Source organism: Ranitomeya variabilis, chromosome 3 (genome assembly GCF_051348905.1).
Source record: "Ranitomeya variabilis isolate aRanVar5 chromosome 3, aRanVar5.hap1, whole genome shotgun sequence".
NCBI lineage: Eukaryota > Metazoa > Chordata > Amphibia > Anura > Dendrobatidae > Ranitomeya > Ranitomeya variabilis.
This window is the reverse complement of record NC_135234.1, coordinates 213,411,078-213,438,191: the sequence shown is the minus strand read 5'-3', so window position 1 is coordinate 213,438,191 and position 27,114 is coordinate 213,411,078. Positions and strand designations below refer to the sequence as shown.

Genomic DNA, 27,114 nt, shown 5'->3' with positions numbered 1-27,114 from the left:
CGTCGGTCTCTGTGGGAACGGCAGGGGCTGCGGTACCAGAGGCAGCGGCGGGGGAGCCACGGTTTGCAGCCTCCCCCCTCGTCTGATCATCGCCATGGTCCGGGTTCGGTGCCGCTGGTCCGCCCGGATCCATGAGGACGCGCGCGCTCAGCCGCCGGCTTCTTATCCAGCAGCCGCCGCATGGTAAGGAGGAGCGGCGCGTCTAACCCGGAAGCCGCTGGAGCACTTCCGGGTTGGGTCCGGGGAGGCAGGAGATTCGGCGCCAGATTTAAAAGTGCAGCACTAGCGTCGGCCGGTGTGTGTAAGTATGGCTTCACCGGCCGATGTAGCGCACTTGTCTGCAACAGAGCAGTCTCCCAGTAAGGAGACAAGCACCAGGAGCAGCACCAAAAGTGGAGATCGATCCTAGGAAAAGCGATCTGCCACCAAACAGAAAGGTCTTTCAGCTAAGAATCCGCCTCCAGAACCGGTACCTGTCAGCTTCACTGGGTGAGTTTTAAAAGAGTCTCTTCCCATATGCTGATATATGTTCCTCCTATATCCCCTTCTCTAGACTAAGAAAAGGACACATAAAACCAAACACAGAGAATGTGCCTTATGTTTGCAACCCCTCCCGGACTCATATACTAAGAGGTTATGTGCAGAGTGCATCGTATTGACCTTACGGCAAGAAAACGTAATGACTCCGTCTGACGTTAGAGCCATAATTCGTGAAGAGATGCAGGGTCTGGCCCATACAAGTAGCACCAGTACCAGTCAGCCTAGCAGGTCCCGATCTCCAGTAAGCTCGGAGTCAGAGGTAGTACAAAAATCCTCTGATGAAGAGGAGTCCCAGCCAAGTTCATCGGAATATGAAGGAGGGCTTTGTCTACCAAATAGTAGTGTAGACAGTTTAATTAAAGCCGTCAGGAGCACGATGGGGTGCCCAGATGAGAAGGGAAAGAAGTCAGCGCAGGACATCATGTTCGCGGGGTTAGGACAAAGAAAACGAAGGTCCTTCCCCGCCATACCCACAATTAAGGAGCTGGTTAAAAAAGAGTGGGAGAAACAACATACAAGAGGATTCTTACCATCCTCTGCTAAAAGACGCTACCCCTTCAGTGACGAAGAACTTAATTCCTGGCAAAAGATACCAAAAGTTGATGCGGCAGTGGCTTCAACTTCTAAACAGTCGGTCTTGCCTGTGGAGGACTCAGGGACTCTAACTGATCCGTTAGACCGAAAAGCAGAAGCCTTACTTAAGAGGTCATGGGAGGCTAATACGGGGGCATTCAGACCAGCCATCTCTAGCACCTGTACTGCAAGGTCACTGCTAGTATGGACAGAGCAGCTGGAGGAACAAATTAGAAGTGGAGCTTCGAGAAATACAATTCTGTCGAAAATCCCTCTAATGAAAGATGCAGTAGCATTTCTAGCCGATGCGTCGGTGGATTCGCTACGTCTAACAGCCAGGTCAGCCGGCCTAGTAAACACAGCCCGGCGAGCACTCTGGTTGAAAAATTGGAAAGGGGACGCACAGGCCAAGGCAAAACTTTGTGCGATCCCCTACCAGGGAGAGCTTTCAGGAGGCGCCCCTTAACCAGGAACAAACCTACTGAACAAAGGGAGCGCTGGGAGGCAAAGGATCCAAAACAAAGAGGTGCTCTGTTTTCCGGATCCTATAACCAAAAACGTAATAAGTACCGTTAATTATGAAGTGGGCGGTAGATTGAAATATTTCTTTTCTAAATGGAAGTTGATAACATCTAGTCCTTGGATTCTGGACATTATTGGAAACGGATTGAGATTAGAATTTGATAGGATCCCTTGGGATTCTTTTATTGTAACATCTCCGAGAGGTCAACAACAAGAAGCTCTGGAATCAGAGATCCTGTCGCTTCTATCTAAAAAAGTATTGATAGAGGTTCCCCGAGATCAAGAAGGGAGGGGGTTCTATTCCCCTTTATTCTTGATCAATAAACCAGATGGTTCATTCAGAACCATCATAAACCTCAAAAAACTAAATTCCTTTTTACGTAACCACACTTTCAAAATGGAATCCATTAGTTCTACCATCAAGCTTTTGTTTCCTAGGTGTGTCATGGCCGGGATAGACCTAAAAGATGCTTACTATCACCTTCCTATACATGCCGAACACCAGCAGTATCTAAGAGTAGCGGTCATCCTGGAGGGACAGGTTCGTCACTTCCAATACGTAGCAATGCCATTTGGGCTTTCTATGGCCCCCCGCATTTTTACAAAAGTGATGTTAGAGGTAATGGCTCATCTACGCCAACGGGACACTTTAATAATACCCTACCTGGATGACTTTTTAGTGATAGGGAATTCTGTGGCTCAATGTAAATTGCGGTTGTCTAACACAATCTCATCCCTGCAGGAGTTGGGTTGGATTATCAACTTCGAAAAGTCCAGACTGAATCCAGACACTACTCAAATGTTTCTAGGGATCCAGCTAGACTCTAAGTCAAAAAAGCTTCCTCCCGCATTCAAAGAAAACGACTATACAGTCAAAGGTGTCAGAAGCAATAAAAAACCCCTACATGACACTAAGAAAGGCTATGTCCTTACTAGGATCATTGTCCTCATGTATCCCGGCTGTACCATGGGCTCAATTCCATGCCCGCCAATTACAGTACGAAGTACTGTCAGCCCAGGGACGGAAAGGACACCTAGAGAGTAAACTAACTCTCTCTAGAGATGTCATAGAATCTCTATCCTGGTGGCTAGATATGGGACACCTTTCAGGGGGTGTACCGTGGATAGTAGATCCATCCAAAATAATTACTACAGACGCCAGCCCTACGGGATGGGGTGCACATATGGAGGATGACATAGTCCAGGATACCTGGAATCAGTCAGAATCATCATGTTCGTCAAATTGGAAAGAATTAACAGCAGTAGGGAAAGCCTTAAATTATTTTCTTCCACAGATTCAAGGAGCAGATGTAAGAGTTTTCTCAGACAACTCCACCACAGTGGCCTATGTAAACCGTCAGGGCGGTACACGGTCAGGAAGTCTGATGACCATCGCAGGGGAGATCTTCCAGTTTGCAGAGACTCATCTTACGTCCCTAACAGCCCTACACATCAGAGGAATAGAGAATACCAAAGCGGACTACCTCAGTCGAAACAGGCTGCGCCAGGGAGAATGGTCCTTAAACAGAACCGTGTTCAGACTAATAACAAGAGCATGGGGAGTGCCTCAGATAGATCTATTTGCCACAAGAGGCAACAGACAGGTAGAAAGATTCGCTTCCCTGAACTCCATGGATCATCCAGACATGCTGGACTCCCTACATCATCCTTGGAACTTCAAACTGGCTTACGCCTTTCCTCCAATGTCTCTAATTCCGCTAGTGATCAGGAAGATCAGGAGGGAACATGCAAGGGTGATCCTCATTGCACCCTTCTGGCCAAGGAGGCCGTGGTTCTCCTGCCTCCAAAGCATGTGTCTATGCGATCCATGGATTCTTCCATTTGACAGGGAACTACTGTTCCAGGGGCCGTTTTTCCACCCGCAAGTGAAAGGGCTTCACTTGACGGCGTGGAACTTGAGCGGCAGTTACTAAGCTCAAGGGGTTTTTCAGAACAGCTAGTAAAAACCCTGCTACTAAGTAGAAAAAGATCTACCACCCTGATATATAGCAGGGTATGGAAAAAATTCTTAGACTTTCATACAATACCATTCACTAATCAGGTTCCGATAACACCTATTCTAGAGTTCCTACAAAAAGGTAGAGAATTAGGATTATCAGTGAACACCTTAAGAGTCCAGATATCAGCATTAGGAGCCCTATATGGATATAATATAGCCGCTGATAGATGGGTCTCCAGATTCATTAAGTCTTGTGAACGAAGTAACCCGGTACATATTCCCCGTCTACCTCCGTGGGATTTAAATCTAGTGCTAGAAGCCTTAACCAGCTCCCCATTTGAGCCTCTAGATTCTATACCTCTAAATGTCCTCACATATAAAGTAGCCCTCTTGGTAGCCCTGACCTCAGCCAGACGTGTTAGCGACATCCAGGCCCTATCAGTAGACCCACCATTCTTACTGATATTCCATGATCGAATAGTCCTAAAACCAGACCCCTCATACCTCCCTAAGGTAGCATCCACCTACCACAGGTCACAGGAAATATTTCTCCCTTCCTTTTTTGATTCTCCTGTAACCCCTGAACAACATAAGTTCCACACCTTAGATGTCAGAAGAGCCATCCTGACTTATATAGAAAGGTGTCAAACATGGAGGGAGAGTAGGGCTCTGTTTATCTCCTTTCAGGGCCACAAGAAAGGACATGGGGTCACGAGAGCTACCATATCTCGGTGGATCAGAGATGCTATCTGCTTGGCCTATACATCGAAAGGCGAGATTCCTCCAGTGGGTATTAAAGCGCACTCAACCCGAGCCATGGCTTCCTCCTGGGCGGAACAAGCGGATGTCCCGATCCATCTAATAAGTAAGGCCGCAACTTGGTCTACACCTTCTACCTTTTACAACCATTATAGACTTGATCTATCTTCATCTTCTGATTTGACCTTTGGTAGAGCTGTGCTTAGTACAGTAATCCCACCCGAGTAATAACTCTCTGAAAGTCTCTCATGTGGGGTGCTGTCGTGGCGAAGGGTAAAAAGCCGGATTACTCACCGGTAATGCTCTTTTAATGAGTCCACGACAGCACCAATTTACAACCCTCCCTGATTATGCACAGCCCTTTCTTTAATTCACAAATAATGGTTGTATAGAGTTTTTAAGATATTTTGCTGAATAAGAATTAATACTAAAGCTTTTGTGGTTCCCTTTTTATACTCTGTAAACTAAACTGAGGAGGAGAGGGGACCGCCTCCTTTTATTCTGTAGGTTTCCTGTTCCTATGGGCGGATCCCTCTCTCTCATGTAGGGTGCTGTCGTGGACTCATTAAAAGAGCATTACCGGTGAGTAATCCGGCTTTTTTTTCCCATAGGTTTACATGGTACTTTGGGAAAACTGCTGCGGACCGCAGCGTCAAATCCGCTGCGGATCCGCAGCGTGTGCACATACCCTTAAACTCCCAGGCCTCTGGCAGAGGACCCGAGAATGAGAAAGAAGAACATAGACCACTCCCATTGGGGGTGAGAAGGGGATAAAATGAGAAAAAAAAAATATATATATATATATGTATGTATGTATGTATGTATGTATATATATATGTATATATATATACACGCGCACACACACACTGGACAGAATAATGGAAACCCCTAACGTTTTGGCATTATTATCTTCGAACATGTCCTAAACATGCAAACCGTGACATATGGTAATGTTTTGCAGTTGATTATTTGTGTTATGTGATGTGTATGTAAATTAACTGTTTGTTTAGCATAATTGTAAGAACATTGATGAGAACCTGATACCAATAGCAGACCTCTCGGATTTTCAAAGAGGCCAAATTGTTGGTGCTCGTACGGCAGGCGCTAGTGTAACAGAAAGTGCCCGAATGCTTGCCGTGTCAAGAGGTACTGTCTCCAAAGTAATGACTGTGTTTGAAAGAGAAGGCAAAACGTCCGCAGCAAAGCACATGTCCCGCCGAAAGTCGAAGTTGACTGAGAGAGACCGTCGGACTCTAAAGCGAATTGTGAGAGAGGATCGCAAGACCACGGCTCCGCAAATCACTGCTGAGCTCAATGAACACCTACAGAACCCAGTTTCCACGAAAACTTTTCGTCGGGAGCTGCACAAATCTAGATTCCACGGAAGAGCTGCAATGAGAAAACCGCTGCTCTCAATGACAAATGTTTCCAAGCGTTTAGAGTTGTGTAGAAACCTCCAGAATTGGTCCCTTGAGCAGTGGAAACATGTGATGGTCTCAGACGAATCATCGTTTACCCTATTTCCGACCTCCGGCCGAGTGTACGCTTGGAGACAGCCGAAAGAAGCATTCCATCCAGACTGCCTTCTCTCAACCGTAAAACATGGCGGAGGTTCTGTGATGATCTGGGGTGCTATTTCGTGGAGATCTGCCGGGCCAATGATATCCCTTCATGGAAGAATTAACAGGCGAGATTATTTAGGCATTTTGGGCTACCAAGTGCATCCAATGGTTCAAGCACTGTTCCCAGAGGTGATCGCCGTCTTTCAGGATGATAATGCACCAATTCATACAGCTAGAATCATTAAAGCATGGCACGAGGAACATTCTAATGAAGTTGAGCATCTCATCTGGCCCCCACAATCCCCAGACCTCAACATTATTGAGCATTTATGGTCCGTTTCAGATATTCATGTTAGACGTCGATTTCCGCCACCATCGTCGCTCAAAGAACTGGAGGGTGTTTTAACTGCAGAACAGGCTAAAATTCCTTTGGAAACAATTCACACCTTGCATGAATCCATACCTTGGAGAATTGAGGCTGTAATCGCCGCTAAAGGTGGACCTACACCATATTAAACTAACTTTTGTGGATGTTTCCAGGCGTTTCCATTATTTTGTCCAACCCCTGTGTGTGTATATGTATATATGTATGTATATATATATATATATATATATATATATATATATATATATATATATATATATATATATATATATATATATATATATATATATATATATATATATATATATATATATATATATATATATATATATATATATATATGTGTGTATGTGTGTGTATATATATATATATATACACACACACACACACACACACACACACACACACACACACACACACACACACACACACACACACACACACACACACACACACACACACACACACACACACACACATACATACATACACACACACTGTTTCCAGCCAGCTAACGCTCGGCATGCTCATTGCTATCTAATTAACGCTGCTAGTGATTAAACTAAAGTAAATGACAACATTCAATAGCGCTTAAGCAGGTGGTAAATTAACCTAAAATGAAGTTAATAATAATAATTAAAAATCAGAATAATACTAATACATTTTATTCACAGTGTAAAATCAAAAGCAAACTGGATTCGTGTGGTAATGTGTGGGGACGGAGCCTCATGTGGTAATATGGTGGGGGGCGGGATTATGTGTGGTAATGGGGTGGGATTATGTGTGGTGATGTGTGGGGGGCGGAGCTACTGTGCAGGGGCGGGATTAGCGAGTAATCACGATGCTATATATATATATATATATATATATATATATATATATATATATATATATATATATATAATATATGTATAGAGAGATATATAGATAGATAGATACACACATACATACTAGATGGTGGCCCGATTCTAACGCATCGGGTATTCTAGAATATGCTATTGCCCAGCAACGTAGTATACAGCACAGACACCTGGTATACTGCCCAGTCACGTAGTATGCACCATATCCCTGTAAAAAAGGAAAAAAAAAAATGGTTACATACTCACCCTCCGTTGGCGCCCGGATCGAAGCGGCTGGTTACCGATGCTCCTCGCGCTCCGGTCTGAAGAGTGCATTGCGGTCTCGCGAGATGATGACGTGCGGTCTCGCGAGACCGCTACGTCATCATCTCGCGAGACCGCAATGCACTCTTCAGACCGGAGCGCGAGGAGCATCGGTAACCAGTCGCTTCGATCCGGGCGCCAACGGAGGGTGAGTATGAAACTATTTTTTAATTTTTTTTAACATTAGATCTTTTTACTATTCATGCTGCATAGGCAGCATGAATAGTAAAAAAAATTGGTCACACAGGGTTAATAGCAGCGTTAACCGAGTGCGTTACACCGTGGTCAACTCTGCCATTAACCCTGTGTGAGCGCTGACCGGAGGGGAGTATGCGTGCGCCGGGCACTGACTGCGAGGAGTAAGGAGCGGCCATTTTCTTCCGGACTGTGCGCGTCGCTGATTGGTCGTGGCAAATCAGCGACTTGGATTTCCATGAGAGGCCGCGACCAATGAATATCCGTGACAGACAGAAGGACAGAAGTGACCCTTAGACAATTATATAGTACTAGATTGTGGCCCGATTCTAACGCATCGGGTATTCTAGAATATGCATGTCCCCGTAGTATATGGACAATGATGATTCCAGAATTTGCGGCAGACTGTGCCCGTCGCTGATTGGTCGAGGCAACCTTTATGACATCATCGTCGCCATGCTGTGCCCGTCGCTGATTGGTCGAGGCCTGGCGGCCTCAACCAATCAGAGACGCAGGATTTCCAGGACAGACAGACAATCAGTGATCACAGCAGCTCTAGAGGGGCGTTCATATATATCTATATCTATATATGTATATAGATATATATGAACGCCCCTCTAGAGCTGCTGTGATCACTGATTGTCTGCTGAGCTCTGTGTGATGTCAGCGCCGCAGCTAGACTGAGACTCTTCAGTGCACAGGGGGTAGGTGATAACATTTTTTACTTTTGCCATAAACTAGCTAGGGGAAATTATAATTAAAAGTGAACAAACCCTGAAAGCCTTTGGGTTGTCAATGTTGAAGAACAAAAACAATTTTTTTTTTTTTACCATACATTTTAAAATGTTAATGATTAGCTCTATTTTTTATTTCAATTGTTAGCTTGAGGGGGGTAACTTGAAGACAAAATGGCATTTCTAGTCTATTTTTCTTAAGTTGTTACATTTTAAAGGTTTTCTGTGCTATAAATTAAAAGAATAAAACATTTTAGTTTGTGAAGTGAAGAAACTTTATAATTTTCTTGCTGCAGATATTATGCTCTGCTCCTGACCTATCACATAGTCATGTAACCATACTGTAGAATTGGAATCTGTCCTTTAAACCAAATGTAGCTGCTCAGTGGAGCACCGCTCCTGCATGTCCGCCAGCAACTCTCAAACAGTATGCTCTAACTGCTGACGTTTTGGGGCGTGGCCTATCATCTCTGGCAAGTTTAGCAGGGAGGCAGTGTAGGCTCCACAAACAAGTAACAGTATGAACTAGTGACTTTGACCAGAGGAGGTGGTATTCGTAGTTTAAGTGTTACATTATATATGCAATAGAAACCACTCCTCCAGCCAGAGATCCAGGTAAAAAATAAAACTTTATTCCAGTGCAATTTAAAAATCAGTTATCCACGATTAAGGAATGGTTTACAGTCAGACGCATAGGAAATGTATACTTTATTGCTGGATGAAATTCAACATGTCATTCATCTTTTAATTGCACTGGAATTGTTATATTTTTTTTACCTAGATCTTCGGGTGCAGGAGTTTTTTTTGTTTGTTTGGTTTTTTGTTTGTTTGGTTTTTTTTTTGTTTCTTGATGGATCTATACAGCGCTGAGTCTAACAGGAGAGGCTCTTCCCATGCTGAGGATCTTGGTCATGTAACAGGGGTGAGCTGGTTATTTCTAAATGTAGATAATTTGTGACTGGTACATACTAATGTGTTTTATTTATTTTTTTTCTATGTGAAGTGGGAGGAATGTTAAAAGGGAAAACAAAGAAGCCAGAACACTCTGCTTCTTGGTAAATGTAGTCAAGAAGCACCAAGGGATAGGTGGTAGGAAGTTGAAAATGCCAACAGAAACCTGCCAGGTGTTGTGTTTTTTGGGGTTTTTTTTTTTTTCTTTTTGTTGTTTTTGTTCCACTAGTTGTCTTGAAGCGGTGATCATTTGATCGTTTTCTATAATGCTTTGAAATGAACCATATTTCAAAGCATTATTGCCTGTCAGTGTTAAAGGGAACCTGCCACATAGTTGTTTTTTTTTGTGGGATTTTGTTTTTTCTCGAATATTTAACTGGTCCCAGTGTGTTAGTGATACAATGTGCATAAGTAACATGTTTTCAATCAAAACAGTAGAGTATTCATTAAAAAAAACACTGTGTAGTTATATTCTATCTCGTCTTTCAGTCAGAGAGGTGGGCTTCCTTTTAGGTGTCAGTCACGATCTCATCATTTTATCCGCGCCCACGCACTTTGATCTGCAGTACTGACCCGGCGTCACAGGAGTCTTCTCAGTAATCTTGAACAGTGACTATCAGCTTCCCAGGCATGCACACTGAATGTGCGTGTACGTCCCCGGCTTCATTTACTGTGTGCGCATGGTCCAGAGCAGCTGCAGTATCTGAGCAGCAGAGACCATGTAAGCGCGCGTTCTTCATTCGTGCCACTCACAACTGCGACGTCACAAAGCCAGTGACTAACCAGGCTCTGGAGCATTCATACACCGTAAATGAAGATGGGGACGTACACCCAGATTCAGTGCACATGCCCAGGGAGCTGCTCATCACTGCGCATGTTTGGGATTGCAGAGAAGATTCCTGTGACATCGAGCCAGTACTGCAGATCAAAGTGCTAGGATATGTATAAGATGACGAGACCATGACTAAAACTATCGGAAGCCCACCCCCAAGACTGAAAGACAAAGAATATAACTATAAAAAGTGATATATTTTTTTTTTTTACATTTTGTTTTATATATATATATTTTTTTTTATGAATTCTGCGCCGTTTTGCTTGAAAACAATGTGTTTGTAATGCACATTGCATCATTAGTAACACACTGGGGCCAGTTTAAAAGCTAAAAACGATGTGATAGGTTCCCTATAAACCAATAACTAATTAGTTTGGCCATGCCTTTGGTTTTACCTAATGTTATGCCTTTGGCAGAGTGCGTGTCTTTTGTCCCTGGTTGTTCATCTCTTGCTGAGGTAGGTAAGCAAGGGACCAACATGGATGCATTATGGAGGGCCTGTGGGTTGCATGTTACATAGTACTGCAATGATCTTCTGACAGAATAGTGGGACATCAGAAGTACTGTTTACTGCGATTGTGAAACAAAAAAAATGGTGTTAGGCCAGAACTTTCCAATTCTCTCACACCCACCACCCCACCCCCGTTCCATTATGATCTTTATGAAAAACTGAACGTGATTTGTCCTTTTGTCTTTTTTTTAGTGCGATCTTTCACCCTGGGCAGTGACTAAAGAGCAAATTGATAAATTCAGTAAGGAAAATAATTTCATTGGATGGACAGAAACCTCGGTCAAGGAAAATAAAAACATCAATGAATCAATGAGGTGAACCAGCCACTCTTCAATGCAGATTGTTAAATGGTGTGGTGAATAGTATTTAGCGGCTTCACAGTTAAGGCCGTAAAACACATACAGACTAAAGTCAGACAAACTTGCCAATATCAATGTGATAGGCCGATAGTCTAATATGTCTGGGGGGGCCTCCAAAATGTTTCCAAGATAAATGATGTATGGGGATAGGAAGATCTGGTAGGTCTCATTTTGAACTGCCAATTCTTTTGTTCTATAAAGGCCCCGTCTCACATAGCGAGATCGCTAGCGAGATCGCTGCTGAGTCACAAGTTTTGTGACGCAACAGCGACCTCAGTAGCGATCTCGCTATGTGTGACACGTACCAGCGATCAGGCCCCTGCTGCGAGATCGCTGGTCGTGTCAGAATGGCCTGGACCTTTTTTTGATCGTTGAGGTCCCGCTGACATCGCTGAATCGGTGTGTGTGACACCGATCCAGCGATGTCTTCACTGGTAACCAGGGTAAACATCGGGTTACTAAGCGCAGGGCCGCGCTTAGTAACCCGATGTTTACCCTGGTTACCAGCGTAAATGTAAAAAAAAAAAAAACAGTACATACTCACCATCTGTTGCCCGTCAGGTCCCTTGGCGTCTGCTTCCTGCTCTGACTGAGCCGCCGTAAAGTGAGAGCACAGCAGTGACGTCACCGCTGCGCTCTGCTCTCACTGTACGGCACTCAGAGCAGGAAGCAGACGGCAAGGGACCTGACGGGCATCAGATGGTGAGTATGTACTGTTTGGGTTTTTTTACATTTACTCTGGTAACCAGGGTAAACATCGGGTTACTAAGCGCGGCCCTGCGCTTAGTAACCCGATGTTTACCCTGGTTACCCGGGTGCTGCAGGGGGACTTCGGCATCGTTGAAGACAGTTTCAACGATGCCGAAGTCGTTCCCCTGATCGTTGGTCGCTGGAGAGAGCTGTCTGTGTGACAGCTCCCCAGCGACCACACAGCGACCACACAGCGACGCTGCAGCGATCAGCATCGTTGTCTGTATCGCTGCAGCGTCGCTGTGTGAGACGGGGCCTTAAGAGAGAGCTGTCAGAGATATGATCTGGTAGCAGTTCTCTCATAGAGAACACGGGATTGTTTGGCAAAGCAAGTGCTTCTGTGTATGGGAGATGGCTATCTAAGGTTTATTTGTAGGTTGCTTTACAATAGCTGGTCTGAAAGGGCTGCTGTGCTTTCCTAGCACTGTGGTTCCCTCATTCTAGTGAATAATGGGCGTCAAATCATTTCAACTCCTAAGGCTACTTTCACACTTGCGTCGTGTGACGCACGTCGCAATGCATCGTTTTTGGAGAAAAAACGCATCCTGCAAAGTTGCCCGCAGGATGCGTTTTTTCTCTCCATACACTTGCATTAGCGACGGATTGCCACACGTCGCATCCGTCTTGTGACGATGCGTCGTGTTTTGGCAGACCGTCTGCACAAAAAACTGTTCCATGTAACTTTTATTGTGCGTCGTGTCTGCCATTTTCGACCGTGCATGCGCGGCCGAAACTCTGCCGCCTCCTCCCCGGACATTACAATGGGACAGCGGATGCGTTGAACGCATTTATTTCACAACGTGCATCGGTACATCGGGCCGACGCATGGCGACTGCCCCGTACCGACGCTAGTGTGAAAGTAGCCTAAGAGTATATTCACAAACACTGGATTTGCTGCATGTATCTTCCATGCCTTATCTGCTGGGAGGTCCAAAGGTGTAGACCTACACCAAATTGTATATTGCTGCTGATTTTCCTTGCAGACTACAGAAACTCTTCTGTTACTCCAAGCTTATATTATCATATCATGTTCGTCTTGGGAGATGATCATTATAATACATCAAAATGGCCACAGTCTCTCATTCGCAAAAATCTGTCCCAGAAGGTTAAAGGGAACCTGGCAGCTGACACATTCTGCTCAATCAACAGGCAGCATGTACCAGACACTGGCTGCATGACTTTGAGCCATACATGTTTAATTCTGAAACGCTCAGCTAGTCAGACAGGCGGGTCTCGGAAGGGTTTCCCCATCCGCTGTTCAGGAGTGACGAGTCTATCCCTGCATACGTCCAAATAGTCTTCCGTGCAGCTCGGTCCTCTGTGGCTATTAAAACATGTTTTCTCTCTGAAATATCTCAGCGTGTCTGAGTTAAACATATATGGCTGAAAACATGCGGCCAGCATCTGATTCATGCTGCCCGATCCACAGGCAGCATGAATCAGCTGTCAAGTTCCCTTTTAATAAGGAAAGTACCTGTGAGCTTGTCCAGCAGAAGGCTGTAACCCCTCATTACATGTGTAGGAAGATGTACCCCAGTGGCTATTTTGATACTGGATGATTATCATTGGATACCAATGATGCTGAGACTGAAAAGAAGCTGTTCACACTGCTGTCATTCTTGTCTTTCTGACGCTGAGCTGACTCCAACAATGTATCACTTAGTTTCCTGGGTGCAACTGTTCTGACACAATCGGCGTATTTAGATTTGGCAACACAGCAGAGCTGAGGAAGCTGCCCCTGCCCACAGTGAGTTGCCTATCACAGGAGGGTGATGTCAGACTAGCATGCAGTCACTGCTGTGTCCGCAACAAGGTGAACCCTAAAGTAACAAGTCCATACAATAGTGGTGGTTATCCTGCCTGGCTTAGGCTACTTTCACACTGGCTTTTTTTTCAATACGTCGCAATGCGTCGTTTAAGGGAAAAAACACATCCTGCAAAGTTGTCTGCAGGATGCGTTTTTGCCCCATAGACTAACATTAGCGACGCTTTGCGACGCATTGACACACGTTGCAACCGTCGTGAGACGGTTGCGCCGTGTTGTGGCTGTCCGCCGGGAGCAAAAAACGTTACATGTAACGTTTTTTTGCTGCCGACGGTCCGCTTTTTCCGACCGCGCATGCGCGGCCGGAACTCCGCCCCACCTCCCTGCACTTCCCCGCACCTCACAATGGGGCAGCGGATGCGCTGGAAAAATGCATCCGCTGCCCCCGTAGTGCGGCGCATTCACTGCTAGCGTCGGTAACCTCGGCCCGACGCACTGCGACGGGCCGAGCCCGACGCTAGTGTGAAAGAAGCCTTAGTCCAGCTTCTTAGTCATTTAGCATAGGCACTCAAACCAAGATATCTGCACACCTCCATAGACACAGACCTGTTTGAGACAAGCAAGTCTCATTTTACACAGTGAACCACACCTGAGGGTGGAGATATGGTGAGCAGCCATCTCTCCCAACTCATCAGCTGCTTATAATCAACTTGTCTTGGACAATTAACCCCTTTTTAGTCCCATATATATTTGCGCATTACTCCAGGTTTATCTCCCATTTACTAGGTGTTCTACAGCCACCTTACATACCTCTCCCCTGCCTAAAGCCTTATTCTTGGCATCTTCTACCTCCTAGACATGGGATTCTCTAGCGGGCATCAGCATTATCATGTAACTCCTGGCTCTGTTCCACATGGAAGAGGAAATTCTGCAGGGCTAGAAACCAGCTGGTAACATGAGCATTTTTCCATTTTTTTTTCCTCCCTCATCCACCTGAGTGGGGCATGGTCTGACATCAATTTAAATTTTCACCTTAAGAAATCGTATGTCATTGTGTCCATCGCCCACATTATGGCCAAGCATTACTTTTCTACAGATGTATAATTTTTCTCACATCCCGTCAGTTTGCTACTCGGTTAGAGAACAGGATGCTTCTTTTCATGTATCTCTTGAGAAAGGATCACTTCTAATCCGACTTCTGATGCATCCTCTTGAAGTACAAATTCCTTCTTAAAATGGGGGGGGGGGGGGGGGAACCAAGATCTAAAGCTTACGTAGAGCTACTTTCAGTTCTTGAAAGGCCGTCTCCACCTCCAACGTCCATTTTGCCATGACTGATTTTGTCCCATTAAGGAGGTCTGTCAAGGGTGCGGTGACCATGCCAAAATTTGGAATGAATCTGTAATACCCCACTATTGTCAGAAAGTCGCTAACTTGCTTTTTTGAAAGTGATTTTGGCCAGTTCTGGATTGCGCCACTTTATTGATCTGGGGTTTGATTTTGCTTCTACCTACCTACTACATACCTACTCCATGATATTTGGCCTCCTCTTTCCCTATGGCACTTTTTCTTGGATTTATAGAGAACCCACACCTTCCTGAGAGCATCAAACACCACTTGGACCTTTCCCACATGACTTCCCCAATCTGGGAAGATTACGATATTGTCCAGGTTTGCCGTAGTGTAATTTCTTTGGCGTGTGAGGATCTGGTCCATTTCCCTCTGGAAGGTGGCTGGAGCTCCCTGCAGTCCCAACATCATCTGGACATATTGGAAGCAACTGTCGGACATATTGGAAGCAACCGTCGGGCGTAGAGAAAGCAGTTTTCTCCTTGGCTTATTGTGACATGGGGATTTGCCTATATCGCTTTGTTAGATCCAAGGTTATGTAACTTGCTGGCCCAAGTCTCTCTATCAGCTCATCAGCACGCTGTATCTGATATGTGTCAAACTTGGATACTTCGTTCAGCTTCCCATAATCATTACAGAATCTCCATTTTCTGTCTGGTTTTGGATCAAGGAAAATTGGGTTAGACCACCTGCTCTTTGATTCCTCAGTGACTTAGAGATTCAGCATACACTTCACTTCCTTGGAGCCCAGTTCTCAACCGGTCTCTGGAATTCGGTAGGTCCTCAAATTCACCTGCACATAGGGTTCCTGTAGGAAAATCGTGTTCTGACATCTGTACACCCTGGCAAATCTGAGAACCAGTCCCAAGTTTGCAGCAGCAATTCCAGTCATAGCAGTTTTAGGAACTTCCAACAGTGCTTATCCTATTGTGACGTCTTCAATGTCCCCTTCTGGCTTAACCAGCAAACATGGAGTTTCAACGAGGTAACTTTCTTGCCATTCCTTGATGGGTAGCGGTGAGAGGTGGGAGCTGCTAATTGGCAGGTGGTATAGGACTTTAAGTACCTTAGGATTTCCCGTGACATTCGAGCCAATAGAACCTCCGCCTTACCTGTTCTTGGGTTTTGTCAACACCCAGATGGCCACCCAAGACATGTGAATGGGCCCTGTCCAACACCCCGAGTCTATAGGGTCCTGGTACCAACAATTGCTCCACTATTTCCTCTCTGACCTTAGTAACCTGGTACAATAAGTCCCCACTCATCGTAAAATAAGGAAATCTGGTGTCTGCCACCGTCTCCTGTGTTATGCTGTTTATAGCCATTACATTATTGAACACTTCTTTTAGCGTTAGGTCCCTAAGTTAGACGGACCCATAGTTTTCTTTGGTCACCCCTATCTCAGGAGTGTTGGCCTACGGGGATACTACCTTCTCCTCTCCCACCATCACACAATAGGGAAATATGTCAGGGCCAACCTGTCTCTTACCCGAGCAATCAAGATCTACGCCCCCTCCGGCCTATAATAATTGGGTGCAATAAATCCTGGACCACCCAGACCTCATGGGACTCGGTACCTTGGGATGTCTCAATGGCCACCGGATAGTCTTTAGCATCCCTGTGAATGCAGTGGACTCCCACCTTCTTAGCTGGGATCAACTGAAGAGGGAGTGTGGCTCCTCATGAGGGTCACAAAACTCGAGTCTAATAGTTCTGTGATTTGCAGACCATTCACTTTTACAGGACATTCCTGGGGCCCCTCTCTGGGTGGACATTCCACACTGCAAGCCGGATATGCGTAGAATGAACACAGACGTCCTATGCTACAGTCCATTTGCTCATTGGTCAGGGGACAGTAGGCAGCTATATGATCTGGGCTGTGACATCTCCAGCAAATTACATCCCTCGATGAGACCCCTGACATGACTTTGGATGACCCACTCCTTTTTTTAGCCTCCGCACCCTGATGGGGAACCCCAGTATGGAGTGGTTTGTCTTCCTAAGGGACCATTGGCCAGCTGATGCCTTTCAACCAGTCCAGCCAAGTAATTGGTGTTCCCAAAATCTACCTGGGCAAACTAAGTCTGGATCCGGCTTGGAAGTGAGTTCACAAACCTGACTCCGTCTGCAACCACTTTTGGACGAGGTGCAGCATATCAAGCATTTTGGAGTGAGTGGTTTTTTTGTTACGGTGATATGTCCAGCAATGGACCCGTTCTGCCTGGACAGGCATTGTCATTCCCTCCTCTTCCCCTAGCGCGCCAAAATTTAAGTTTTCAGTTTTGCATATTCTTTGGCATCCTGTAAGGCCAAATCATAGTAGGCCATTAAGTATGGTGCCAAAACTTCCACCAACTGCTCTTGTGAGAGTTTTTCCCTAGCTGTGACACCATCAAAAAACTGTTAAAAAGGCCTCTGTATCACGTCGATTAAGATGTCTACGTACAACTCCAGGAATTACATCCAACCCACAACAGATTATCCAACTGTTTCAGCAGAAGCTGAAACAATTATATAGCGCCACTACCACGGTCAATTCAGAGGAACTGGACGCCTTCTTAGAGTCTATTCCTCTCCCAGCTCTTGGTTCGAATATGATAGGTTGGTTTAATAAATCAATCTCCCCTAACGACATAGAATTGGCCATCCGGCAACTGAAAGTTAATAAAAAACCTGGTCCAGATGGATTTACGGCCTTATACTATAAAAAATATGCCACTCTCCTAATTCCTCATCTTACCAACTATTTTAATTCCCTGCTAGACTGTAATAATCCAGGAGGAGCCTCTTTGATAGCAGCTGTATCTATGATACCAAAGCCCAATACCGATCAATTATTATGGTCCAACTATAGACCAATATCCCTAATAAATGTAGACCTTAAAATATTAGCTAAGATTTTATCTCAACGTCTAAATTCGGGCCTGGGAGCCCTGATACATAGAGATCAGGTGGGTTTTGTTCCTAATAGACAAGCATCGGACAATATACGAAGGGTCTCTCATCTGCTGCACCACTGCAAACAACGCGCAATATACCAAGCATGTTATTATCGCTTGACATCAAAAAAGCCTTCGACTCTTTCCTGGTCTTATCTGTTTGCGGTCTTGCAAAGATGGGGATTTCCTGATCACTTCCTCTCATGGATTCATGCTCTTTATAGTTCCCCTTCGGCATATGTACGATACAATGGCTTCTCCTCCACACGCTTCTCCATTCATAGAGGCACTTGCCAAGGCTGTCCCTTATCACCTCTATTATTTCATCTGGCATTTGAGCCCCTAGCGATACATCTTCGACTCAATTCAAACATACAGGGTGTCAACATAGCGTCAGTCCCCCATACACTTTTTTTGTTCGCCGACGACATACTGCTTCTTCTAACGACTCCCCAGTCATCCCTGCCAGCCCTACTTCAAACTCTTAACAACTTTAAACATGTTTCTGGCCTACAAGTCAATCCCTCTAAATCTTATGCTATGAATATATCCCTTCCCTCTTTTACTATCGCACAACTAAAGCACGATTTTCCGTTCCAATGGACCACCAATCATTTGGACTATTTGGGAGTGAAACTAACTCCAGACTATAACTCTTTATATACTGCTAATTACCCTCATATGCTTTTTAAAATCCGTTTGATACTTCAGTCATGGGGTAAATTGCATCTCTCCTGGCTTGGCCGAGTACGTGCATTAAAGATGACAATCCTCCCTAAACTGCTTTACCTATTTCGAGTCCTGCCAGTCTCGGTCCCTACCCAATATCTTAAAATAGCTCAATGAGCAGTTAATACCTTTGTTTGGAGGGGCGGCCTCCCCAGAGTTAATAGAGCCACCCTTTACCGCCACCGCCTTAAGGGAGGTTTGGGAGTTCCAAACCTCTCTAAATATTATCAAGCAGCCCAACTGGGCCAACTAACTCTATACCATGCCTATTCTGAACCCCCCCCTGTGGCTTGCTCTGGAGGCCTCTGAGTTACACTCGAACACTCTTGATACAATATTTTGGATTCTCCCAACGCAACGCAGAAATATTTCAAATCCTATTCTAGTTCATTCACTTAAAATTTGGGACTCATTGAAATATTCTTTGCAGCTAATATCACCATTTCTACCCTAAATGCCCCCCCCCCCCCCCCCCTCTGGGGTAATACCCAGTTTCTCCCGGGCGTAGATTCCCTCAGGAACTTTCGCTTATGGGTCGCTGTGAAAATAACAAGAGTACACCACCTTTTCAACATAGATGGGATTATTCCGTATTTTCTGCAAAGCTGTCCTCACCGCCATCCAGATAGAAAAATCATCAGCTGACCTTGGAGTCAGTGCTGATGCCATGCCATGGAGCGCCTCTGTGTGTAAATCAATCTGCTGCTCCTGTTCTAGATGCTGGTGTTGCTGCTGAATCTGTTCCTTGTGCTGCTGGATCTATTGCTCCTGGAGCTGTTGTGTAAGCAGCTTACTTGTTTCCTGTTGTGCCAGCTGTTGCTGCTGTAGCTGTTGAGCTTGCATCAGTTGTTTAATCAGGTCCTCCCTTCTGTCATACTCTGCTCCCTGGCCTATAGCCACCTTCACCCACGACACGCAGTACTTCTGTAGCAATTGCATGTGTTCCCTGGGAATGCTGCCCGATGTTCAACACCAAATGTAACAATGCTACTCACTTGGGAGTGATCTGTGGTATCACAAAAACTATTTCTATATAAAATCCAGCTAGTTTATTTCAGTCCTTATAAATCCCATTACAGGAAAACTTAAATATAACCTTTGTCCGCCACAAAGTGAAACCTAAAGGAACAAGTCCATACAACAGTGCTTGTTAGACCACCTGGTTTAGTCCAGCTTCGTAGTCCTTTAGCAAAGGCACTCAGTCCAGGAGATCTGCACACCTATATACACACAGACCTGTTTTAGACAAGCAAGTCTCATTTTACACAGTGAACCACACCCGGGGGTGGAGATAAGGTGAGCAGCCAACTCTTCAGCTGCTCATAATCGAGCTGTCATGGTTGATTTAACCCTTTTTTAGTCCCAGATGTACTAAAGCATTACTCCAGGCTTGTCTCCCATCTACTAGGTGTCCTACAGCTACCTTACAAACTTCACGACCGTTATTTACGTCATTGGCCTTGTCCCTGCCTTTGATGCAAGCTTACACGCTGAACACACTTATTTCACCGCACTTGATGGCTGATTCAATCAGCCATCAAGTGCCTATAACAGCTGCTGGTGAATCAGTGATTCACCCAAGGCTTGTAACCAGTTGAATGCCTAGTCAATCACTGACTGTGACTTTTAAGACACAGCCACATGAGTGCCGATGGGTTGTCATGACAGCCGGGGGTCTGCTGACGATCCTCCTGTAGAAAAATTGTTGCAATTCCTAAAACATTTCACAGGATATTTTGGTCAACCCCTTTAATTAAACCTGAAAGGCTACACTTGGATCTTGATGGTTTCAGGCCAAATCAAGAAGACTCTGTAACTGTCCAAATATTTGTGTATGTTCTATTTTTTTTTTTTATTATTTTTTTTTTTTTTTTTTAAGACTATATAATTGCTGTGTGGCTTGTGAAAAAAAAAAAACAACTTGGGATAAATTAACAATTTGGTGGGAAAAACATTTTTTTTTATTTTTGGGGCTCTACATTATAAATTTCTGTGACACACCTGGAGGGTTTAAGGTGCTCAGCACACATCTAGATAAGTTCACTGAGGGGGTCTTTGTTTCCAAAATGATGTCACTTGTGGGGGGTTTCCACTGTTTAAGCACATCAGGGTCTTCAAACGTGACCTGGCATCTAATTATTCCAGCAAATTTTGAATTCAAAAAGTCATATTGCGCGCCTTCCCTTTCAAGACCTGCCATGCACCCAAACAATAGTTTTCCCCCACGTATGGGGTATCTGCATGCTCAGGAGAAATTGGACAACAAATTTTGTGGTCCATTTTTTTTCTGTTACCCTTGTGAAAATAAAAATATTAGGTCTAAATTAAAAATTTTAGTGAAAAAAAGTAAATTTTTTTTTTTTTTTTTTCCTTCCGCATTATAAAAAATTTCTGTGAAGCACCTAGAGGATTAAACTTCTTGACTGTGGTTTTTGAGCACCTTGAGGGCTGCATTTTTTTTAGAATGGTGTCACGTTTGGGTATTTCCTGTCATATAGACCCATCAGTGTCACTTCAGTCGTAATGTCGTGCCAAATTTTTTGTAAATTTTGTTGAAAAAAAACGAGAAATCACTGGTCAACTTTTAACCCTTATAACTTCCTAACAAAAAAAAATTGTTTAAAAAAAATTATGCTGGTATAAAGTAGACATATGGGAAATGTTAATTATTAACCCCTCTCTGACCTTAGACGTACTAGGCCCAGGTCACCTCGACGGTATATCTGACCCTCGACGGGATAGTACGTCATAGCGATCGGCCGCGCTCACGGGGGGAGCGCGGCCGGGTGTCAGCTATGTGCCAGGAGCGGTCACGGACCGCCCCCGGCACATTAACCCCCGGCACACTGCGATCAAACATGATCGCAGTGTTGCGGCGGTATAGGGAAGCATCGCGCAGGGGTGCCTCCCTGTGACCCCCGGAGCAACGCGACGCGTTGCTCCGAGGGTCTCTTACCTCCTCCTCCCTGCAGCAGGCCCTGATCCAAAATGGCCACAGCATCCGGGTCCTGCAGGGAGGTGGCTTCACAGCGCCTGCTCGGAGCAGGCGCCGGGAAGCCTGGAGCTGTGCACGTCAGATCGCTGATCTGACACAGTGCACAGCAAAGTGTCAGATCAGCGATCTTACACTATAACATGATGCTCCCCCCTGGGGCAATGTTATAGTGTAAAAAAAAAACAATCACATGTGTAAAAAAAAAAAAAAATATATATATATATATATATCTCCTATAAATACATTTCTTTAAATAAAAAAAACAATAAATGTACACATTTAGTATCGCCGCGTCCGTAGCGACCCGACCTATAAAACTGTCCCACTGGTTAACCCCTTCAGTGAACACCGTAAAAAAAGAGGCAAAAAACAACGCTTTATCATACCGCCAAACAAAAAGTGGAATAACACGCGATCAAAAAGACAGATAAAAATAACCGTGGTACCGCTGAAAACGTCATCTTGCCCCGCAAAGAAACAGCCGCTATACAGCATCATCAAAGAAAAAAGTTATAATCCTCTGAATAAAGCGATGCAAAAATATTTTTTTTTTCTATAAAATAGTTTTTATCGTGTAAAAGCGCCAAAACATAAAAAAAGATATAAATGAGGTATCGCTGTAATCGTACTGACCCGAAGAATAAAACTGCTTTATCCATTTTACCAAACGCGGAACGGTATAAACGCCTCCCCCAAAAGAAATTCATGAATAGCTGGTTTTTGGTCATTCTGCCTCACAAAAATCGGAATAAAAAGCGATCAAAAAATGTCACGTGCCCGAAAATGTTACCAATAAAAACGGTCAACTCGTCCCGCAAAAAACAAGACCTCACATGACTCTGTGGACCAAAATATGGAAAAATTATAGCTCTCAAAATGTGGAGACGCAAAAAATATTTTTTGCAATAAAAAGCGTCTGTGTGTGATGGCTGCCAATCCTAAAAATCCACAAAAAAAAAACACTATAAAAGTAAATCAAACCCCCTTCATCACCCCCTTAGTTAGCGAAAAATTAAAAATTTTAAAAAAATGTTATTTCCATTTTCCCATTAGGGTTAGGGCTAAAGTTAGGGTTAGGGTTTGGATTACATTTACGGTTGGGAATAGGGTTAGGATTAGGGGTGTGTCAGGGTTAGGGGTGTGGTTAGGGATACCGTTGGGATTAGGGTTAGGGATGTGTTTGGATTAGGGTTTCAGTTATAATTGGGGGGTTTCCACTGTTTAGGCACATCAGGGGCTCTCCAAACGCGACATGGCGTCCGATCTCAATTCCAGCCAATTCTGCGTTGAAAAAGTAAAACAGTGCTCCTTCCCTTCCGAGCTCTCCCGTGCGCCCAAACAGGGGTTCCCCCCCCACATATGGGGTATCAGCGTACTCAGGACAAATTGGACAACAACTTTTGGGGTCTAATTTCAACTGTTACCCTTGGAAAAATACAAAACTTGGGGCTAAAAAATAATTTTTGTGGAAAAAAAAAAAGAATTTTTATTTTCACGACTCTGCGTTATGAACTGTAGTGAAACACTTGGGGGTTCAAAGCTCTCACAACACATCTAGATGAGTTCCTTAGGGGGTCTACTTTCCAAAATGGTGTCACATGTGGGGGGTTTCAATGTTTAGGCACATCAGTGGCTCTCCAAACGCAACATGGCGTCCCATCTCAATTCCTGGCAATTTTGCATTGAAAAGTCAAACTGCGCTCCTTCCCTTCCGAGCTCTCCCATGCGCCCAAACAGTGGTTTACCCCCACATATGGGGTATCAGCGTACTCAGGACAAATTGTACAACAACTTTTGGGGTCCATTTTCTCCTGTTACCCTTGGTAAAATAAAACAAATTGGAGCTGAAGTAAATTTTGTGTGAAAAAAAGTTGTGTTCATTTTTATTTAAACATTCCAAAAATTCCTGTGAAACACCTGAAGGGTTAATAAACTTCTTTAATGTGGTTTTGAGCACCTTGAGGGGTGCAGTTTTTAGAATGGTGTCACACTTGGTTATTTTCTATCATATAGACCCCTCAAAATGACTTCATTTTTTTTTTTTAGGGACCACATCTCATTTGGTGTTGTAAAAATGAGAAATTTCTGGTCAACTTTTAACCCTTATAACTCCCTAACAAAAAAAATTTTGGTTCCAAAATTGTGCTGATGTAAAGTAGACATGTGGGAAATGTTACTTATTAAGTATTTTGTGTGACATATCTCTGTGATTTAATTGCAGTTGGAAAATTGCGAAATTTTCTAAATTTTCACCAAATTTCCATTTTTTTCGCAAATAAACGCAGGTAATATCAAAGAAATTATCACTATCATGAAGTACAATATGTCACGAGAAAACAATGTCAGAATCACCGGGATCCGTTGAAGCATTCCAGAGTTATAACCTCATAAAGGGACAGTGGTCAGAATTGTAAAAATTGGCCCGGTCATTAACGTGCAAACCACCCTTGGGGGTAAAGGGGTTAATTATTTTCTGTGAAATAACTTTGGTTATAGGTCTTAAAAATTTGAAAAATGCCAAATTTCCATTTTTTTTCACAAATAAGTCCTATGGAAGAAATTTTACCATTATCTCAGATCCGTTGAAGCGTTCCAGAGTTATTGCCTCTATAAAGTGATATTGGTCAGAATTGTAAAATTTGGCCTGGTCAAGAAGGTGAAAACAGGCTCGGGGTGAAGAGGTTAAGAACAAAATAACCTTTTTGGTAACTCAGGGACTGGTGGTATATAGTTAATATGATTTATATTGTTACAATAGTGGGAAGCAAAATGCTTTGTTACTTTGCTGAACCTTCTTATTAAAATCTTCATTTTTTTTTTTTTTATTTTTTTTTTAAATCTTTTATGTTATGCAGGGTTCTTATTGAAAGAATGATGGAGGCAAGAGAATCTGGACGTTCCTCTTCCCCACTACAGGGGGATTACATCAACATAAACGACATTTCTGTGCCTGGATCAGGATGTTGCTGACATGATTTGTTAGGACAGTCCTAGGTAATTTTTCTACTACCAAATGATACTTAACTTTATTCTCAAAATCATCTCTTTTTAGAATCCTGGCTGGTATACATGAGCAATGAACTCTGGGTTGGGGGGAGAACTACGATAGAAGCCATCTCCACTGTTAATATTGTCTGTATATGTGTATATATATATTGCTAGTTTATAGACACACATACCTCAGTGACATATTTATGTCATAAAAAGGGCTATAAATAACCCATCGAGGATAAAAAAAAAAAATAGGTACCCACTCAAATGCAGTATATGTATAAGGAGAAACGAGCAACCAGGTACAATAAGTAAAAATATATTTTATTGAAAGTTCAAAAGTTTACCAAGTAACCACAAATCACCACGAAAGATACAATAAAATGAAAAGTACGAAGAAAGAGAACAGAAAAGCCAAGGGGCGACTAATTGCAACTGTGGCTAAATTTCCATAATCATCTAAAGTGCTTGTGCAATAGTATATCACGGTGGCAAGAAAAAACCCTCTCCCACAGAGAATGTCAGAATCACTACATCCGAACGGAATCCTAAAGGGAGAGAGGACTTACCTAATTTAGGCACAGTTGGGCAGTTGCAATTAGTCGCCCCTTGGCTTTTCTGTTTTCTTTCTGCGTACTTTTCATTTTATTGCATCATTTGTGGTTACTTGGTAAACTTTTGAACTTTCAATAAAATATATTTTTACTAATTGTACCTAGTTGCTCTTGTTTATCTATCTATCTATCGATCTATCTATCTCTAGTTTAGTAGTAGTTCTAAGAATCCAATCAGGTTTTTTTTGTTTATTATTAAACCTATGCTAATATTCTGCATAATGCAAATGTCTGTAAATCATTACACATGTCTGACATAAAGACATGTCTCAGGTACCTGCATGTATTTTCTTTGTCTGTTTTCATATTTATATGCATATATATTTTTTTTTTTAAATAAAGTTGGATAACCTTTAACTAATAAATTTTACTTTATTGTCATGTCTTTGAATGTGTCTTTTTTTTTTTTTTTTTTATACGCATTTCATGTACACTATATTGCGTCAGGGGAGTAACTAGATAACTTCAGCCGGTGTGGTCTTGTCCCACGAATAAAGTACATTTTAATAGATCTTATAATAAGTTCCACAACTAGATGTGTTTAAAAAGAAAAAAGTTCCTGTGCTGAAATTTTCCCACGTGTTCACGCTGACATGAGAAAGGTGAAGTGAATTCATTGTCTGTGAGCTCGCAGGACATGTCGTCTGGCACTGTGAGCAGGAGAACTTTCTCACGCTCGCGGTGCCCTCAGACAGGGAATAGTTCACAGGGAGACGCTGAGCACACGGCGCTTAGGGTCTCTGCTGGATGGCAGGCTGTATGGTTGCATCATGCAATCATGCAGTCTGCCATCTACTGTAGATGTAGCAGAGCTAGACCCGTCAGACAAATGAATTCGCAGCATCTCTGCGAAAAGGTGAGGCATATTGTTGTTTTTTGTTTTTAACTCTTTTGCAGATGATAAAAATATCGGTGGAATGGGCAAGGTCGTAAGTATGGTTTAATTAAGATTTAGTAAAGCGGTCTGTCATTCTTTCAATTAACGGACTATATTCTGGGTATCTGTGTTGTCATACAATGTGACTATGGGGTTAGTAATGGGGGGGCTCTTATTGACCCCTCTCCATTACTAACCTCGGGGGTTGATGTCATTTGACAATACAAAGGTGTCCTCAAACCCACCCCCTCCAAAAGAAAAAAAAAAACTTTCACCTCACTTGCCACTGCTACAGGGCCAAGTGGGAAGAGCGAGGCCAAGTGCCAGAATTGGCGCATCTTAGAGATGTGCATTTTTTGGGGAGTCTGAGAGCTGACATATTTAACCTTGGGGCAGTATCTATAACCCCTTCCTAGGCTATTAACCCCTTACCGACTTCCGCCGTACTATCACTGCTGAGGTCGGATCCCCTGCTTTGATGTGGGCTCCGGCGCTGAGCCCACCTCAAATCCGGGTCATGTCAGCTGTTTTGAACAGCTGATATGTGCCTGCAATAGCGGTGGGTGAAATCGCGATTCACCCGCCGCTGGTAACTAGTTAAATGCCGCTGTCAAATGCTGACAGCGGCATTTAACCGGCGCTTCTGTCCGCGCGGCCGGAAATGAGCGCATTGCTGACCCCCGTCACATGATCGGGGGTCAGCGATGCGTCGGCATAGCAACCAGAGGTCTCATTGAAACCTCTATGGTTGCTGATGCCGGCTTGCTGTGAGCGCCACCCTGTGGTCGGCGCTCATAGCAAGCCTGCAATTCAGCTACATAGGAGCGATCTGATGATCGCTGCTATGTAGCAGAGCCGATCAGGCTATGCCAGCTTCTAGCCTCCCATGGAGGCTATTGAAGCATGGCAAAAGTAAGAAGAAAAAAAAAGTTTAAAAAAGTATGAAAAAATATAAAAGTTTAAATCACCCCCCTTTCGCCCCATTCAAAATAAAACCTATATATATATATATATATCTCTAATCTAACCTATCACTGATTTTTACTGTATGCGGAACA

At 43.8% G+C, this 27,114-nt stretch overlaps 1 protein-coding gene across 1 annotated transcript in view; it reads left to right on the top strand.

Moving 5' to 3' along the window:
* RAB29 (RAB29, member RAS oncogene family) overlaps positions 1-25,564 on the top strand; it is a 44,571-nt gene extending 19,007 nt beyond the window's left edge. The window contains exons 4-5 of the mRNA XM_077295140.1: positions 10,880-11,001; positions 24,430-25,564. Of these exons, the coding sequence (XP_077151255.1) occupies positions 10,880-11,001; positions 24,430-24,544 (237 nt within the window). The 3' untranslated portion in view covers positions 24,545-25,564. The remainder of the gene's footprint in view (positions 1-10,879; positions 11,002-24,429) is intronic.
* Positions 25,565-27,114: the final 1,550 nt, after the last annotated feature.